The sequence below is a fragment of the Chelonoidis abingdonii genome, chromosome 6 (assembly GCF_003597395.2).
Source record: "Chelonoidis abingdonii isolate Lonesome George chromosome 6, CheloAbing_2.0, whole genome shotgun sequence".
In the NCBI taxonomy this organism is placed as follows: domain Eukaryota; kingdom Metazoa; phylum Chordata; order Testudines; family Testudinidae; genus Chelonoidis; species Chelonoidis abingdonii.
The window spans coordinates 101,447,186-101,467,811 of NC_133774.1; the positions used below are offsets into that span (position 1 = coordinate 101,447,186).

Below are 20,626 nucleotides of genomic sequence, written 5' to 3' on the forward strand. Positions count from 1 at the left end.
CAAAGGGCATGTCTCTTCTTTAAGACTATAAGTAACAGCAGTTGAAACTGGAGGGAAGCAGCCAGCCCTGACTTCCCACAAGTAATACTACTGTAAAGTGATGCTGCTATAGAGTGTTCCAAGAGACAGCCTTGAGCTCTGAGAACTTATACCCAAAGAGGCATTATTTGGTGGCAGATTAATTCATTTTTAATGTGCTGTGCTCAGTCTGTAAATGGCTGATCCTGAAACAGGACTCTGAAGATTCTTACCAACATCTAGAATTGCTCCTAGACGTGGCCTATCAACAGCTCCCTTCTTCTCTTTCCTTGGAGGAATGAACTTGGGTTAATACACTTGTCATAGTTTTGCATTGATACTGAATTGTATATTGACATGCACAGGGGATGAATTTTATTGTGGTGCAGAGCAACATGTAAAAAGTGCACCAGCTTTCCATAGCCCAACACAGAATGCCACAGCGGGGACTAAGCCTGGGACAGGACCACAGATCTATGGTTATGTGGGCACATTGGCCCCAGCACCCAATATAATTATGCAGAGAGGCAGTGGGTATTATTTTTAAAATAGTAGCAACCATGCGTCTTGCCCCTGATTTGGGGGTGGATTTTACCGCCCTGACTGTTTCACTTTCACAGAGCTAGATTACTTGGGCTTCATGTATGCAGAGTGGATTTCAACCAGAGGTATCTGAAGAAATAAATGAATAAATATATATATTACTCTAGAAGTTATTGTTCCTCCTATATTTTTCCCTTATAAGAAAATATGGAAAAACATTTACATTTGTATGTATTGTATATATTTATACATTGATGGTTGCTTCTGTGTGTTGTTCACAGAATCTATATCTTTGTGTTAAAAAAAATGGTGCTTCTGTGAATCAAACCTATACTACATTGAGCTTCTTCATGATTTGTTCAGGTGGAACTCATAGCTTTCTTTATCTACCCAGGAGTTTGAGCTTCAGTAGAGGTGTTATTGCATAGCCATTAAATGCCAGGACATCAAAATGTAGCAGGAACTAATTTCAAGAGTTATATTAATGATCTGTGCTTTTTATTGCAAACTGGAGAGATCTAATTCCGTTCTTCTCTTGAGCTATACAGGTTCAAGAATGAGAAATTACTTAGATTGGCTGCTTTTAAACTATCATCACAATGATCTTTGTTGTGTAAATTTTTCACTAATCTTGGTCTGTCTCCCTCCCTCATTAAGTTGTTTAACAGAGTAGCTAATGTCAGCATTTTCCAATTTAAACCCTATTCAGAGGGTTAGAATTTGGGCCTCTGCTGTGTGTCATGGAGTGAAACAAAATTCCCTTGTCCCTGTAGATTTAGATGGGGGAAGGGGAAAATGTAGCAACACAAGGATTTCCCTTCCACTGTCGATCTGCCATGACTTCACTGGGCTACACACAAAAAGGGTGGTTAAGAAGACATATTTATAAGAATCCATAAGCAAAAATGATTGAATTACTTAATGCTGTTTAAAGCTCATCCTCAATATCCTATGACCCTCATTCTATCCAGAATCTCTCTGCTTGGGTATAGCATCTGCTTGTATGGCTGAGGAGACAAGAAGTTGAGACCACAGGTTCTCATGCAGTCCCAGCCTTCAGTTGTTCAAGCCACACTCCCTGCTTCTACTATTTCTCTGGAACAGGGGGATGTCAGGGAAGAATTACTATTATCAAATATTTGTACGTAGCATTCTAGATGTGCATGGCATTGTGAATTGGGTTTGAGCCTGATCTGACTGAGACACCAGTTTATCTCCATTGAGTTTCTTGTAGTTACTCCTGTTTTGCACTAGTGTGAGCTAAGAATCAATAATGCATTTCCTCCCCTAAGGAGCTTGCAATCTAATTCATATAAAAAGTAATAAAAAAGAGAGACTTAGCAGCTTTTTTTTATTAATTTGTTCCCTCTCTTCTACCATCATTTTTTTCCCCAGAAAAGGCGTGTACATACAGCCGTTTGATTTAAAAACTCACACTGGGATAAAATGTGGTGTACAAGATGTTGGCAAGCATTTTATATATATATATATATATATATATATATACACACACACACACACGCACATATAATTGGGACTAAAATTATTTGCTACATTTTTAGTTAACTTATTTCATATTCTTGGTAGTGTGTGTGAATATATATTACTCCATAAGTACTTGTTCATCTTATATTTTTCCCTTAGAATAAAACTTGGGAAAACACTTACATTTGTATGTGTTTTATATATGTTTAGAATTAACCATGTTTTTAAATTATAACTGCTGAGTTAATTGCACTGAGGAAGAGACAACAAGGGTCAGATTTTTAAAGGCATTTAGTCATCTAAAAATGCAGATGGGCATTGCAGATAGTGAGATTTTCAAAAGCAAACATCTAACTCTGACAAAATTCCCAGTGACTTAGGTTGGAGCAGGATTGGCCCCTACTAAGAAAAAAATGTTTTAGCTATAATTTGCCTTAAACAGAAATAATCAGGCTTCTACTTTGCAAACCCATTGTTGTAAACAATAGACAAAAAATATGATAGCTACTAAATACACAGGATGGTTTTGCAGTCTCTCTTTGGACTCACATAATGGATATTATTCAATGGAAAGCTGATGGATGTGGACTTCATTACTGTGATACTATGTTGCCTTATTCAGCTCGACTGCTTGGAAAATCAGGACCAGATTCTCCACTGCCTTGCTTCTTACATTGTCATCTATGCCTGGGAAAAGTGAGTGCAAAACCCCTACCATTCTGATTTGGGAGACTGATCTTTAGGTGGAATACTTGGAAGAAAAGCATATACTGTCTCTCCCACTCAGAGAGTGTCATAGCCTCTAGTCACAAAGTGATGCTTCTTCTTTCCCCTTTCTGTATAGGACACTATTATGTCACTGCCCTGTCTTATCAGAACATATTGTTCCCATGAGTGTCAGGTAGAGTACTAACAGTGATCAAGTGCTCAGCTCCAGAAAATGGATGCCCATCAATTTTTGGCTCTTGACCATTTCCCTGAAATGCATCCTCTTCCTATCTTTGGAGGCTTGCATGTATGTAATAGCTCTCGGTGGGCCATACAGCAATGATCCTTGTACTGTGTTGCTGGTTCCTACTGAACATGGTAGTGACTATAACTTGTTTCTTTTGATTTGCTTTCCTCTGCTGATTTGCACTTTGTCAATAAAAGTTGACTCACACACAGTATTATTCATAATATAATGAATATATTAAGCCATTAAGTCCTGCAGACTGAGAAGCATAGGTATAGGTATAATTCTCCTTCTCTGATCTCCTGGATTGTTGTTATCTGGGACGTGGGGGGAATCTATTCAAGATGCCTAGTAATACTCCTTGATGTCATACTCTGAGCAGACAGAGGTTGTTTTTTCTCCACTATAGCACAACATTTAGCAATTTGTATGTAGGCTGACCTCTCCTTCTGATATTTGTAAAATTTAATGTATTGTCTATTAACTCCCTTTGCTGCTTCCTGCAATTTCAACTCCAGTACAGCATGTCCAATCAGATACTGTATAATTAGATATGTAACACTGCATGGAAGCAGTTAAGCTGCTTCATTTATTCCTGTTACACTTCCATTGCAACTCCCAGGACTGGAATGTTTGGAATAGCTATTTATTTTGTTTTACATAACTGGAAATATTGACCAGATAAGTTTCTAACCTCCTCTTGCTCTATTTTTCTGAATTCAGAGATTTATCTTTACTTTTTTATTCTCATTATCTGGAAATAATCAAGGAGAAACAGTGTGTCCTGAATCAAGCACCAATGTCTGAATCCAGCAGCTCATCTTCCTAAAGGAACAAGGAGTCAGAAAAGGAATAAAATGAAATCTGATTTTCTGGATTTTTGTTTTTTACTTTGAGGTTTTTCCCCCTTGTATTTTTAAAAGCATTCTCTGCCACTTTTTTTTCTTTTCCTCTTTTATTGAAATCTGAAGAGCAAGTAGATCCTATGCAATTTTTCCAATATCTTCATTTATTTATTTGACATGAAGCTAACATTATAGAGCAACAGACAAGCTCTTAAAAGATGTTTTCTTTATCTGAAGAAAGAGATTCCTGCAGGTTCAGAAGCAGATTCCTGCAGGTTCTAAATCCATCCCAGACACAACTTGGGCAGAATGAATAGCAAGAATTATCCTTTATTCCTTTTCAAGTACTGTTACAAGTTATCCGGCACATAACTTTAGGTGCCACATTGCTGATGCTTGCTTTAGAAACCAAAAATCTTTAAATGTTGGATGTAGGTTCAGCTACTCACTAGGAAATTCTTACCAGAATTCAGTTGTCACTATAGAAGCTTTGAGCCATCATGCGAGGTTCTTAGGTGCACTCCCTGAGAAGCCTCATCAGAGTCTGACAGATCATTGGGTTCTTCTTCGAGTGCTTGTTCACGTCCGTTCCACATTAGGTGTGCGCGCACTGCATGCACGAGCATTGGAAATTTTTCCCTTAGTGGCTCCCATCGGGCCAGCGGGGCTCCCCCTGACTGGCGCCACTGCACTGTGCATATATACCCCTGCTGGCCCAGCCCCCTCCAGTTCCTTCTTACCGTCCCTGGCGGCATCTTGCTCTTATAGGAGAAGCAATCTCTTAGCCTTAGAGTCACTGTTATCAGTTAGTTAGCATTCCCTTAGTAGATTGGGTACTTGGAGGCTTCCAGCACCTGCTCCGGGCCATGGGGCATGCCACAGGCCCATGGGTTTAAGGCTTGCGCCACGTGCCGCAAGCCTATGCCAATTAGTGACCCACACAACTCCTGTCTATGTTACCTGGGGAAAGCACATCAAATGGAGCAGTGTAAGATTTGCAAGGCATTTAAGTCAAGAACAAAGAAAAAGAGAGACTTTCATTTGAAGCAGTTGTTGACGGAAACCGCACTGCAGCCACTGGGCTCGGAATGCCCAACGTCGGCTCCAGCTTCCTTGGTTCAGAGCGCCCCAGAGTCGTCAAGAGACCCGGTACCAGCCAAGCACTGCAAGCCATTGGCCTCAGAGCACCAAAGTAGGCCCTGGCACCATTCATCCTCCTCGGTGCGGCCCAAGGCAAAGCCTAACGAAGGGCGCAGACGTTCCCCACAAAGAAGACCGGCGCCTTCTAAGGCCCTAGGCATCAGGAAGAGTGGGATGGGCACTGTACCGGGGCTGTCACCTGTGGCACCGATGCCACAAGTCCCACCAAGTCCAGCTCTAAGTGAACTCAGTGCAGACAATGGGCTTGAAGGAGTAATAGATCAACCCTTCATGGCCTGATACCTTTGAGGTGGCAAAGGACCTCATCGAGTTTTCAACAGCGAGCCCCCTCCCAACCAGGGAGAAGCCTCTGGCTCCCGAGCCCAGGGTACCATTGAGGAGAAAGCTGGCAATGATGTGCCATTCGAGGACACTGTCCCAACATCGCTTCTGGCGGTGGTCCCAGTTGAGCTCCAAGTCTGTGGACTCCCAGTTACCCCTGACTCAAAGGGAAGTCTCGGTATCAGAGATGAATCAGCGCACAGGATTAGCGGAAGGGACACGATGCTCTCCAGCGCCCCCCCAGAGGCCAGCAGCAGGAGGAGAGAAGCCGGTCATCGCTGAAGGCTCGCAGAAGACACTGGTCCCGTTCCCGGTCTCAAGAGCCAGATCCCAGTCCCGGTCCCAAGAGCAGTGGTACCGATCCCACTCCCAGTCAGCAAGAAGCCGCTCGTTAACCTCCCACCAGCACAGATCGACAGTACTGCTGTGGCCCTCGTGTTCGGTGTTGCTGGAGTCCGGCGCCGACTTGGGCCAATACAGTTACCCATATCGGGCACCGGACAGCAGGGAACACCAGGCTGGCTGGCATCTCCAATGGGCACCACTAGGACACTGGCCCTTCTGGACCCCTTGGGCCTACCACCAGCGGCAGGGGGCTCCCTACAGGGCCAGTTATTCGATGCAGCGGTCCCAGTCCCCGTACTGATGCTCTTCCGTGTGGGAAGTTACGGTGTCCAGAGCACCTGCATCTTTGCCGGCAAGAGACTGGAGAGACCGGCACTGATTCTGGTGCCGCCCCAAGGTCATCTGCTCCAGCCCGAGCCAGAACCCTCCCTTGGAGGAGGGAGACCAGCAGGAGGAAGCTGAGCAGCGGCAGACCTCATCATCATCCCCGAATGAAGCAGTGGCAGACACAGCGGTATCAGGGCCTCTGCCAATAGACCACAGAGCCCACCATAAGCTGCTGTGTAAAGTTGTCCATAATTTGGGGTTACAGTCTGAGGAGACAGTTGAGCAGGAGGACCCTATGGTGTACATCCTGAGCCCATTCAGTCGAACTATAAGACTATATAGCAGACTCTGGCCTCCAGCACACCAACAGCCAAAGGTGTGGAGTGCACACCCCAGCGAGTCAGAGGAGGTCCTTCAAGCCACAACCTCCTCCTCAGCGTCAACACCAGCCTCATCTTAGGCACGAACCTTACCGCAAGCGAGGCAGAGATAACAGGAGGCAGCACAATAACAACTCCAATCGGCTGGGCCAGAGCTAAGGCCAGCATAAGTCCCAGCCAGGCCCCAAGCAAGGCTTTTGAAGGTGCACTCAAGGACAGCGTACCAGATCATTCACCGGATCCGTCCCCTTGTTTCCTGAACTGCCAGTCCCGTTTCTCCTGTGCGTGGTTCAGCATTACGTTGGACCATTGGGTGTTATGCACAGTGTGAAGCGGGTACATGCTACAGTGACAGCCCCATAAGACGTGCTGGAATCCTTGCTGTGGTGGTTGTCCCAGATCATGGTTTGCAAAGGCATCCCCTTTGCCACACAACAGCCGGACCTGACGCTTGTGACAGATGCATCAGACCTCAGATGGGGTGCTCACCTGTGGGGGACCTCAGGACTCAGGGCTTGTGGTTGGAAGCAGAATGGTCGCTCCATATCAACATGAAGGAATTTGAGGCGGTTTGGTTAGCCTGTCAGACCTTTCACGCCACTCTGAGTGGTCACAGCGTGACAGTTCTGATAAACAACACGACCGCCATGTTTTATATAAACAGGATGGAGCCCGTTCCTCGCTGTTCTGCCACGAGGCTCTCCTCTTCAGGAACTTTTGCATAGCCCACGCCATTCACCTTGAGGTGTCATGTCTCCCAGGGGAGTGGAATGAACCGGTGGACTACTTCAGCAGGTCATACTGCATGCACGAGTGGATGCTCAGATCAGACATTGTGGTTTTGCTGTTCCGCAAATGGGGATTTCCCCAGTAGACCTGTTCACCACCACGGGCAACACCCAGTGCCCGCAGTTTTGCTTGTTTCAGGGTCACAGCCCAGGCTCAATAGCCGATGGGTTCACAATCCCCTGGTGAGGGGGATTGAAATACGCCTTTCCCCCGCTCCCTCTGGTGCACAAGGTCCTGCTCAAAGTGCTCAGGGACAGGGCAACGGTCATCCTCATCACCCCGGCCTGGCCCCACCAGCACTGGTTCACTACGCTCCTGGAGCTGTCAGTGGAAGCCCCAGTAACTCTGCTCCTACACTGGGACCTCATCACGCAGGATGGAGGGTGGCTCCCCCACCCCGATCTGCAATCACTGCATCTCACAGAATGGAAGCTCTGTGGCTAAATGCTTTGGAGAGCCAGTGCTTCCTTCCTGTGCAGCAGGTTCTACTTGGTAATAGGAAGCCCTCCACCAGGGCGGCTTGCCTGGCCAAGTGGAAGAGGTTCTTGTGCTGGTGTGGGCCTCAACAGGTGCAGCCACACCAGGCCTGGTGCTGGCCATTCTACAGTACTTACTGCATCTCAAGCAGCAAGGGCTGGCCCCGTCCTCAATCAGAGTGCACTTGGTGGCCATCTCCGCCTTCAACCCAGGGTTTTCAGGGGGCTCGGTGTTCTCCCACCCAATGGTGGGGCGGTTCCTTAGAGGACTGGAAAGGGTGTTCTCTTACACCCCCCAGTCCCTCCATGGAACCTCTCTAAGCTCATGGGGCTCCCATTCGAGCCCCTCACTACCTGCTCCCTCCGTCACCTTTCCTGGAAGGTGGCATTCCTGGTGGCCATCACCTCGGCCAAAAGGATATCTGAGCTGAGGGCACTCACCTCAGAGCCACCATATACAGTGTTTCATAAAGACAAGGTGAAGCTCCACCCGCACTCCAAGTTCTTCCCAAAGTTGTTCTCACAATTCCATCTCAGCCAGGACATTTGTCTGCCGGTGTTTATTCCCAAACCCCATGCGGACCCGAGTCACTAGAGACAACGTCAGATCTGATATCTCAGGTGGTGTAAATCAGATTCCTTAACACTCAGTTACACTGACACTCCCTTAGGGCTGTTTACACTCACATGCCAATTTGTAAGAGCCCATGACTTTGCCCACACTGAGGTTCTGACCACTGGTCTAGCCATAGGAATGTACCAGCATGGCGACAATCTATTCATGAGGCCAAGATAACTGTCATGGACCTTTCTGAGGGACCTATGATCAACATGCAGATTGGAGATGATGGTACTCTTGTAACAGGCACCCAGCTGCTGCGTGCTTGGCCCATTGGCCTTATTTAGATAGTTCCAGTCTTAAACCACCAATAGATACATGCTGAGGAAAGCTTTTAGAAGTATGCTGCTTCAAGACAAGAGAGGGCTTTATTTTCTTGTAAACAGGACTTCTGGAACTAGTGCCTGAGTTCTGAAAGTGCTGCTTCTGGCTACCTTCTTCACTTTAGTCTTGTAATTTTGGCTAGTTTACTATATAATTATCAGATTTGGATGATTACTAGGTCATCATAATAGATACACACTGTGGCTAAATTCTCTACTGTTGAACTCTGCCACTGACTTCAGTGAAAGCAGGATCAAGCTCTGTAAGAATAGTAAAGCTGTGTGTGACTAAGAAGAGGATGGCAAAAGAAAGAGCATTGTTATCCTCTCTTTGATATGTATTGTGTTCCTCATGGCACAGCCAGGTTTTCTGTGTTTGCCATGCCTTCAATTCAGTATAGACCTGGAGAAGTTCCCTATCCCAGTGCCCAATTCCTGTTCACAAGGAGAAATGTAGCATGTGCAGGAGTGATGAATGCCCCTTCCCTTTTCTTATGAAGAAACTTTATTGCAGTTCTCTCTGTTACGTGGGAAGACTCCAGAAGGCAGTAAGTCCAGAAGCAGTAAGGTCTTCCCAAGTAGGTTTTGACAAATTTCTGGCTTGCCATTAATGACAGGCAGACAGACTTTCTCCACATAGAAAAGCAACAGAAAGAATGAGGAGAGGAGCAAATTGATTCTTGCTTGTAGGTTTTCTTTAAATATCTGGGTTCTATCCAGCTTAGACACAGTATATAGAGATAATTTTCAAAAAGAACTCAGTGAGGCACAGATACCTGGCATGGAAAATTTCAACCCAAGCACTTAAAATTTGACAGAGCATAAGCAATTCAAAACTGGGACTTATAATGAACTTTTACTTTAGGCACAGATGCCACCTCTGTCCAGAGCTGTCCCTGGGGTAGGGCAAATCGGGGCAACTACTTTGGGGGCGGGAGGGCCGCTGCCTGGTGTGAATGGCCGGTGCGGTCGGTCCCAGAAGAGAGGAATCCATCAATTCTGCCCCAGGCTCCGCACCCCATAGAGACGGCTCTAGCTCTATAATAAATTGAAAGGGGGTTGGTTTGAAATATGACAGCTTCCTTTACCTGAAAGCTGTTGAGCTTGCACTGTCTTTGAATGGGTTTTTCCACACTCCTGTTTCTAAAATAACAACAACAAATAAAGCTCATTTTCTTATTTCTAGTTAGCATACCCGTCTTGTAGATTGGCAAGATATCATAACCAATATTTCCTTCATTCTTTCATTCTACAGCACTACATCTTCTTGACATTAACACAAAGGACAAGTGCAAAACCTTTTTTGCCAAGCATCTCTTTAAAGTGCCATTTAAAAGCCTGGGAACTTGTTTCTGTACATTATAAATATAAAAGAAGCCAAGGAAATGAAGCACAGACCCTTGAAAGTTTCTCAAGGCATGTCTCTGTAGGTTGTCAAGCATAAGTTTTTCTGGGACTGCACCAACATCCTAGTGGCTAAATATTTTGTGTAATGCAAACATTCAATAAAGGGGCTGTTTGTTGTCATGTAAGATATACGCATTAATGTAGGCTTTAAGCTAGATGTCATTGTCTTCATTCAGTATGTGCAGTTTGAAATTTTTCTGAGTTCCTGTACAGTAGAAATTTGTGTAAACTTTCAAAGCAATCTTAATCAAATTTCAGGTACCTGTTTCACTATTTTAAGTTTGTGTAAATAGTGCAGGCATTCGTGCATTGTTGAGGCAAAAAAATTGTTTCAAGGATACTCAAAAATACTGCTAGGGAAGTCTGAAAATTAAAAACAGGGAATTTTTAAGAACCCCATACCTCTGCAAATCCTTGTGTAATTTTCTCCAGGCTTGGGGAGTGTGGGGGTGAAATCTACCCTGGGATGAGATGTGATATGAAATTTGAGGTAGTTTGGTTTTAGTGAAGTTGAAAACCAGGCTTCTAAAGAGAAAAAGAGCTTCAAAGTTGCAGGGGGATGGATACTATGATCTAATTAGGTGAGTTATAAACAAGTTAATAAAGAAGGGACTTCATCAGAAGTATCTAATTCTGATATCTTGATCCATCGTTAGAGTTACTCAGCATTTAGCTTATTACTGTGGTCTCCTGAGTAAAGATGATACTCATCTCATACAAATATAGTTTATCAGTTGCCTGAGAAATTAAAGATGCCCTTTGACATTTCTTAGAGGTTATTATTGTAATTTTATACATCATTTTTTGTCGTTGACCATCACTGTTTTTGTTTCCTTGTCTCATCTCTTTGTTTATTAATCCTTTTCTATTTATGAAATATAATTTTGTATCTAACATATGCACTACAGGCTGGGGTCATATAGTAACATCTCACACAGACATCCAGATACGTTTTTCGCATCTGAGGATGAACAAAATCAAAACCTTTAAACATTGACAATCTGCATTTTAGTGGGTAATGTTACTGGCTTTAAAAAAATTTCTATTCTGCCTGCAGGCATGGAACTCGTTGTGCTGGAGAAGTGGCAGCAATTGCAAACAACTCGCACTGCACAGTAGGAATTGCCTTTAATGCCAAGATCGGAGGTATGTAAAACAGTCTCACCGTTAACCCAAGTACAATTTGTGCAAAGTAACACACAGGAACCTTTTTGAACAAGAAGAAATTTGTTTATTTAACAGTGTTAGCTGTGTTGACAGGTAAATGCTTCTGAAATGGATGTAGTTAAATACAGTTACTGAAGGGAAGCCTTTTGTTGTGATACTTCAGAGCTGCTCTCTAGAACTCTTTAAATATGCACAGAAAGTTAAGAAGCAAGACTTGTGATTAAAATACAGAATGAGGACTTAGGAGATCTGTATTCTATTTCCAGTGCTCCCACAAACTTACTGCAAGTCACCTACTCTCTGTATGACTCAATTTCACAACCTGTGTTATTGGGATAATAGTTATTCACCTCACAGGCCTGTTGTGAAGATTGGGTTTTTAGTGTTTGTAAAGCACTTTACGGGCTTGGCTACACTTGAAACTTCAAAGCGCTGCCGCGGCAGCACTTTGAAGTGTGAGTGTGGTCGCAGTGCCAGCGCTGCACGTACTCCGAGCACTGCACGTACTCCATCTCCCCATGGGGATTAACTTGCAGTGCTGGAAGCCCCGCTTCCAGCACTGCGGCACTGTTTACACTGGCGCTTTACAGCACTGTATCTTGCAGCGCTCAGGGGGGTGTTTTTTCACACCCCTGAGCGAGAAAGTTGCAGCGCTGTAAAACGCCAGTGTAGCCAAGGCCTGAGATTCTCCAATGAAAGGACTATATTAAAATGTTTAAATCCTTCATCAAGAAATCAGGTTTGAGACCGCATAAAAACTTAAATTTGTGACTTCGGTGTACTATATCACTTATATTCAAAAAGAGACAGTGTGGTCTAATGGCTAAAGCACTGGACAAGGGCTTTGGAGATTTGATATCTATTCTCAGTTTTGCCATTGACCTGATGTGGGACAAATCACGTCACATCCCTAAGCCTCAGTTTCCCTATCTGTAAAAATGGGGATAATGACATTGATCTCCTTTGTAAGGTGCTTTGAGATCTACTAATGAAAAATGCTATATAAGAGATGGGTATTATGATTATTATTAAAAATGCATGAATCTGTCTATACCAAGAAATAATTTGCCACTCTTACATGTTAAAAATGTGCCATCTTCTCTTCTGTTTATTCCTCACAGAGGTCCAATATTAATAATTATTCATATTTTAGAGGGACACTGAAAAAATAATCACCAGTGTTATTAATATGGATGTGTAAAAATGTTTTTTTAGGTATTACGGAAGGGCAAGGACAACATTGTTGGCATTTACTGTGACCTAAGAAATGCATCTCTGCATGTATAGCAGGAAACGGAAAGTCCCCAGTGTTTTTGGGGAAAGATGTTGAGTGAGTTTCCAGCCAGCTCACCAGGCTACTCTTCCAAACAAAAGAGTTTGTCAGCCCACCTCTCCCTAAAGACTTTTCTGGATGGGCTAAAATATAGTTATCCCCTACTACTCAGCTTTTGTTCCACTGTAGGGAAAGGTGCAGGTCAGACTCTTAGTTCCTCACTGATCAGGAGTGGGCTTGTTCTTCCAATCTCCGGAAGATTTCTCTTATTTTAGCTTAGGGACAAGGGAAGGTCCTGGAACCTTCTCCTTCCTCAGAGGAAGAATCATGATACCTCCATCTAGAGAGATAAAGAAATGAATTTGTTTGGGTCTGGCTGGTTTGATTGATGAAATGTGAGAAATGGGTAAGGGCAAGGGAAAAAGAGATTTGTCCCAAGGATATATTGGAGTTATGGTGAGTGGAGTGTGGTGAGAAATTGTATAAGGAACACACAGGATTAACTACGTGTGAGGGAGAAGGGACAGTGGGAACTGATGGTAGAAGTTACTCCAGAATAATGTGATTATTTTTTAAAATTTATTATTATGGTTGATGAACTGAGCTTGATCCCAGCTGTTTGTTCGGGTGGTTGGTTGGTTTGGGAGATGGCCATTTCTGAGGATGGCCTGGGGGCAGGTGGGTGGGTGGATGGAATTTAGTATATGTAAATACAAAGAATAACAAAATTAGGAAACCTGTGGACTTCTAAAATCTTCCCCAGTAATATATAATACCTTAAACGATGTTACCGAAATTTTGTATCCGAAGACATAACAGAAATGAATTGTATCAAATATCGTTCCTTGAATAAAGGAAAAAGTGCCCTCACTGGATGTGTTTCCCCTCTATGGGTTGAAAGAAAGGGACCGAGTTAATATTCTCACCCTGATTAGAGGAAAGACTACAGCTGCACACTCCTAAGTGCACAAATTGTCAGGGTAACTAGACTTGACCAGCTGTGGTGAATGAAGTAACTCCACAGCATACTGGCACAAATTTTCAAAGACACGCATTTCAGCGTGTGCACAATGCTGAACTTTTCTGACATCAGAATACAAATCAAGAATGCACATGTGCATATGGACTCCAATCCAGCAAAACCCTTAAGTACTTACTTAACTTTAAGCATGTGTATTAGTGCTTTGTTTGGTTGTCATCATAGTTACTGAGAAAGCACTTTCTTCCTTCCTAACCATGGTATGTGATCAGAGTATGCCCTGTAGTATGAGATTTTATTGCACTTCTTTATTCCATTCACTTGATCGTCCTGTAAGTAATTTCTATAGATTTTTAAACAGTGTCTGGTTAATTAAGATATGTTTCAGTTCTTGTAACGTAGTATGGAGACACGATCTATGAAACGGTTAGTGAACAGACCTGCGTGCAGGAATACTGCTTAAATACAATTCAGCACTTTGCATTTGATGAAACCATAGGGTCATCACATCCCCTTTCTTTCTACATCCCCTTCTTTCTCAGGAGAACACTGTAATTCAGACTCATTAACTGATGATTCTCTGTCCTACAGTAGAGGCCATCTGGGAATGCAGAAGTGTGAAATGGTAATAATTAAGGCAACATGGAGATGGGCTCATCTCCATGAAAGACAGTAGGGAATACTAGAGGGGGAACTGAGAAAAGGTATTGCTGAAAGAAATAAAAGAAAATAAGAGCTTTGTTCTGAATACCTGTGAGGAAGGAGAAAAAAGACATTACTCACTATCTAATGAAAGGACCAAGACAGTGTAAGGCTGCAGACACCTCCTGCAGACACTGTAAGGCTTTCCTCAGCATAGCAATGCTGGATTTTAAATGCATTATTATTTATTATGCATCATGAATGTGTTTAGTGCTGCAGGACAGCCCCAATGGATTCAGCCATATTTGCTGAACCACAGCCAAAACTGATTCAGGCTAACGTGAGTTAAACATGGTTTACCTGGCCAGTGGGCAGGGAGTGTAACCACATCAAAATTAAATGTAATCACTTTGCTCTGGACTAGAAACCAAACTCATCCTTTGAGCAACTCCACTGGCAACTGAAGGAAGAACTTCATCCACATATTTACAATGTGTTGGGGGCTGTCGCGAGTATGTTTCTTAAACACTGTTTGAAAAATGGATATGTCCCATGCGCCCTAGTCAGACAAACTGTTATATTTGAAACCATATTAAACCAAACCAGTGTTCAGTTAACAGCTTAATTCCCAATGTAGGTGTGGATTTAAAGAGCCTCTTTTGGCCTGCTGATGGAGAGCACTTTACACCTTGCTCAGAGATGCGCCTGCTTGCACTGGTATGAATTTGGCCGGACAGCAATATTCCTCATCTCAGCCAGAATGTGCCCTCAGGGCCCAGGAGGGAAATAAAGGGAAGGTGAAGAAAATCCTTTCCATCAATATTTCATCAAATTCTATCATCAGAACCACCACAATTAATGATGTTTGTGATGGAAAGTCATTTGCAATATATCCACTAGTAATGCTGACCTTTTTCTAAGTGCTTTATCCTCTTTCTTTCTTTTCCATTCACGCCAGAAACACTGACCATAGAACAGATCAGGGAACAATTTCCTCAAAAGTCTGATTCTCCTCTCACAGCAATGCAAATCAGGAGTAAATCTGCTGACATCAGTGGACTTGTGCTGACAGGAGACAGTGAGAGTGAGATTAGAATGCACCCTTGATAATCTTTATATTATTCCCTGATAACCAAAAACTTCTATGCTTAAACTCTGTACCGTTCACTTTTTCTTAACATCATCTTAATAATTTTTTTAAATCTGGACCTTAATTCTGTTGCTGTTTGGGAGATAACTCTTGTGAAGAAATCATACAATGTGCCCCCTAGCTCTTACTCTGCTCTGCTATGGTTGAGCCTCCCTTAGCTGAGCCAAAGGAATGTGATTATTTGAATGTTTGCTAGTGGCTTTTTACAGCACTCATACATAGCAAGTTACCACCTACAGGGTTTTGGGCTTTCTTTGTTTGCTATAAGAAGGGATGTCTAGCTTGTTGTTGTTGTTGTTTCTGCCTTTTTGTGGAAGTTGCAGAGAATCTGTGGGGATTTGGTGCTTAGTTATTTGGCTGGGCTTGAGTCCTGATGGGAAAATGGTTATATTAAATTATGACAGAACAGATGTAGATTATCTTTAATTGACAAGGAATTTGTTCAGCTGTTTCTTTAAGCTTAAGTGAGGCACTGATTAAAAACAAATATTTGAAAGGAAAACGTGCTTTCATTTAATTTTCACATGCTTCTTCATGACTTGTTAGAAGTTTGTGCTGACTAAAATTCCACTTAAGTTTTGACATTTATGGCAAATATTTGAAAAAGTTTAAAGAATTCTGAAGATTTAGTGGACAGTCTGGAAACTAAGTCTGCTAATTGCCTTCTGGATGGTTATAATTGTGCTATCACCACATGGGAAAAACACTTTGTATGTTCTGTGAGGGGGCAAAATTAACAACTCACGCAATTGTTAAAAAAAGAAAGTAACTATTTAAAATAGCCAAGGATATGTCCTTTGATAAAAGTTGCACTTGAGGTCTGCTAACTGTTGGCAAAAAGAAAAAGTGGAAAGGCTGCTTTTGGATTTTTCCACTGTCATATTTGTTAACATTAAATTATTTCAGATGCCAGGGATAGAACTTGGTTTTATTATTCACTGTAGTGAATGTTACCTTCATAAAGCATGTTACATTACATTACATTACATTACATTAGTAACACAAATGAAATTCTCTCCCTGTTTTTTATCTTATTTGTTTAAATGTTTGTTTAAACGTTTGTCAAATACTACTGTTTACCGAGGGTTGGATCTTGAGATCCCTTATTTATGCATAACTGCCATTGACACTAATGGGAGTTCTGCATACACAACTGAATTTCAGAATCAGGCCTTACGCACTTTCTTAACTAGAGAGGGATGTTCACAGTTTTGCAACTGAGGTACAATAATGTTATGCAAATAATGCTATAGTTTGTCAGTAACGTTCTGTAACATCTTTGCTAGTACCCAAGAACTTTCTCCCCAGATTCTCCTTTTGCAGAATCCTGCATTGAAGACATAATCCTGTGTTTATCTATCAGCATACATTCTGTGTTTTATGTCTATCAGATTAGGATTGCCATGTCTCAAATTGCACTGCGTCGCAGAGAAGGAAAGGAAATTATAATTATTTTTAAAAGAGAAATATAAATGTACTGAGGCAGAAATAATTTTTTTAAAGTTTTCCCCAGAATCAAAGTTTTTCTTTAACATTCAAGTGTTGTGCATTGGATGAAGGAATTTGAGCACAGCTGTTTCCCAAAGCTTGAGAGAAACCAACTTTACAATTTAAGCGCCATAATCAATAAAAACATAAGAAATGTAATATGCAAAGACTAGATCTCTGTATTTTTCATATAGTTTTCCAAACATGCTTCGTTAGTCTAGTTCTCACATTTACTGCCCTTTCTCTTTTTTGAAGGAGTGAGGATGCTGGATGGTGATGTTACAGACATGGTGGAAGCAAAGTCTCTCAGTCTGAATCCACAACATATACACATTTACAGTGCCAGCTGGGGTCCTGATGATGATGGGAAGACTGTGGACGGACCTGCTTCTCTAGCACGTCAGGCATTTGAGAATGGCATCAGAACGGTAGGTTTCCTTAAACACCAAGTCATGTCGTGGGCGCATGTGCCCAAGCAGGGAAAACTAAAGTTCTCAAGACACATTGCTGATAAGGAGGAGGTTGATTTTGTTTAAAGGGAAAATAGAACTCACTCCTCTTTCCCCTGTTTAGAGTTAGATGAGTGGCTCTCAGTCTTTCCCAATTAGTAGCCCCCTTTCAGGAGTCTGATTTGCCTTGCATACCCCTCACTTAACACCTACTTGCTTACAAAATCAGACATAAAAATACAAAAGTGTCACAGCACATTATTACTGAACAATTTCTTACGTTCTCATTTTTACCGTATAATTATAAAATAAATCAATTAGAATATAAATATTGTACTTACATTTCAGTGTATAGTATATAGAGTAGTATAAACCAGTCATTGTTTATGACTCTGTGAAATTTTAGTTTGTTCTGATTTTGCTAGTGTTTTTTATGTAGCACTGTTGTAAAACTAGGCAAATATCTAGATGAGTTGATCTACCCCCTGGAAGACCTGTACATACCCCTGGTTGAGAACCACTAGGTGAAAACCATTTAAAAATTGCACATTTGAAGGTTTGAGCACTGTTTTGAATGTCATGAGAGACTTTCTAGCAAAAAGACGATGGCTCTAGGATTGTAAAGAAGTGAGATCAGCACAAAGTATTTCTTCAAAGTGATAAAGAGGCCAATTCACTGTTCATTCCAATGTTGAAATTTAACAATTCTGGGGACCAAATTCAGGAGATGCAACTACTATTTAAGTCAATGAGAGCTGTAACCACTTATACTAGGACTGAATTTAGCAAAATATAATTAGCAGTAGCGTTGGAGCATATGCAACAATAAAGACAGTCTTTGCTTTGAAGAGCTCACGTTAATTTATAATATGCCACAGCAGCTGTTCCTAGCAAAAAACAGGTGGAGTGGGTGAGAGAGGCTAATAGTAACAGTCATAAGAACATGTTAAGTGCCTAGATTATCTGTATGCACTACTGGACAATTTCAAGTCATTCAAAGTTTGTTTAATTCTAAGATGTAAAACACAACATAAAATTGATAATCAGTAATCCCTCCTGGTCATTTCCCTAGTACTGAGCACAAGATGGGGAGCCAGGAATTCTTCAGTTCTAATCTCAGCTATGCCTCGGGCAAGTCACTTAAATTTTCTGTTTTGGTTTACCTTTGTGACCAATGGGGATATTTGCTTACCTGCCTGACAGGACTGTTGTGATGATTTATTAGTTAGTACTTACTAAGCTCTTTGTGGATGGAAAGCGCTATGGGCATACTGAGTATTAATAAAGTAAATGCCACTAACAAAACTAGTTTTAATTATCCCTGGGACCTGCTGCATGATTGATTTCTTTCCTCAACTGATACTTCCATTCAGTTCAGATCTGACAGGCACATGTGGCAGCATATCATGCTGTTGCTTAATACAGTATGTGCTGTGTAAGGTCCCGCTACGACAAAGCTCTTAAGTACATACATAACTTTAAGTATGGAAGTAGCTCCAGCGACTTCAGTGGCTTAATGTTAAGCACATGTTTAAATGTTTTGCTGGACCAGGGCCTTATCAAAGCACTTATGAAAGCTCCATCACATTCTACTACTATTTGACAATGATGGCAGTGGACAACAGCAACAAAGCCTTTAAGGGAAGCTAGTGGAACTGCAGGAAGGGGAAGAAATAGCTGAATGAAATAAGAAAGTTTGTGTGTGTGTGTGAGCATCATTTCACTGAGAAAAGGCAATGACAAAAAGGTTATTCCCACTCACATATTAGAAGAACACAGATATTCATTTGCTCTTTATAATTTCAAGGGCCTGATCTTCTGGTATAAATCTGCAGTGAAGTCAACAGACCACAGACTACTTTCATTATAGTACCGAATCATTTGATTTATTTTACATAGATAACAGCACAAAAGATAAATTAAATTCTTCATTATATAGTTATAAATGGATAATTTTTTTCCATAAACAGTCTAGGGGGATGTTTGTTCTTATTTCTTAGAACAATAAAAACAGTAATATTTGGGACAAGTTATATACCCTTTAATTTTTAATTTCTTTTATCCTTTTTTCCTTTTGAAGTGTTTTGCAAAGGATTGCCATAGGTCTCACTATTCTGAACAGTTGTCTGGGTCCCACTGTGAGACCACATACATTTATGCTAAAGAAGTATTTTTTTTAATTTTAGAATTAATAATTAAAAGTTTAAAATATATTTAAAGTACCTTATCACCAGACTAAAATCAGCAGATATGTCTGAATGGAAGAAACAGATGTGTTGAGTCAGAAGTTGCTGAAAGGGTGAGTGTAGTGTCTCTTTAAAACTGTAGCAAGTCAGGATAGCGTTATGGAATGCTCTCAGGCAGAAGCACTATAGTGAATCAGTGAAAGAGAGATGCTGTTTTCCTTATTCATTCTAATATAGTTACTTCTTTTGTCTTAAAATAAATATACTCTTTCTGGTTTTTGCACTGAAATATGACAAGTGCTGTTTTTATATGGGGATTTTTCAGATCACAGGTTTACACAAATTGCTGGTTACGAACTATGCCAAATCCTCTGATTTATAAAAGCTGTTATAATAGTTGTGCAAACGAAGGTAGGCAGACAACTCCATGCACAATTTTGCACACAGATCTTGGCCTTTCTTTTTAAAAATACTGGTCCTAAACAGTAACTACAGCAATAGATTTAGCTCCTTTGATCCAAGTTAAAGTAATAGATTGATGATTGGAAAGTTGGCAGGTTCATCTTTCAGATCGATGTAGTAGATCTGGACTTGATATTCTACTTTTGTCCTACAAGACACATTTCCCATTGATGCTAATGCAAGCAGGAATGTAGAGGCAAGATCCTTTAAGCGGATCTGAGAGGAAAAATTGTGCACGGTATGTTTAATTAAGAAAATTACAGGTGCTGCTGAATAATGACTTTGATTAAAATGTAATTAAACTAAACTAACAAAATAAAAGTGAAATGGATATATCTTTCTGAGAATCAGCACCTCTTCTTCAGGCCACTGAGAGACTGATTTTTTAAAATATGTCCAAATTATCTTTAGGTTGTATCATTCCAATTAAAAGATTCATGCAGGGTGTCTGAGAATTTTTTGAAAAATCTACTGGGCTAAGACGCTTACCAGTCCTAAATCCTATACCAAATAGCAAAGATAAATAAGTGTACATTTTCAGAGCTCCATAGAGACAGAATAACATGCCATAAATTGAAGAAGACAAATGTGTTTTTGTTTTAAATGACATGAAGTAATAGCAAAAGTTTAAAAAGTGAAAAATCTCATGCAGAAATTAAATGTGCTATACAGCTGTTGTGCAAGATCAGGATAAAGAATGCAGAAGGGAAAATGTCGTAAACTAGTTTCAAGCACCATAATTTTACATCATCTTTAGCTTACTTTGAGTAATTCTATTATACTTAATTAAATTCTTGAATCTAATGAGTGCTTTTGCCCTTGGAGAGTGTATTTTC

General features: G+C 41.4%; 1 protein-coding gene across 2 annotated transcripts in view; it reads left to right on the forward strand.

The window, feature by feature from the left end:
- Positions 1-20,626, forward strand: part of PCSK5 (proprotein convertase subtilisin/kexin type 5) — a 297,459-nt gene that overhangs the window by 102,864 nt on the left and 173,969 nt on the right. For both annotated transcript variants that reach the window (XM_032774960.2, XM_032774962.2), the window contains exons 6-7: positions 11,052-11,140; positions 16,949-17,121. In XM_032774960.2, the coding sequence (XP_032630851.1) occupies positions 11,052-11,140; positions 16,949-17,121 (262 nt within the window). The remainder of the gene's footprint in view (positions 1-11,051; positions 11,141-16,948; positions 17,122-20,626) is intronic.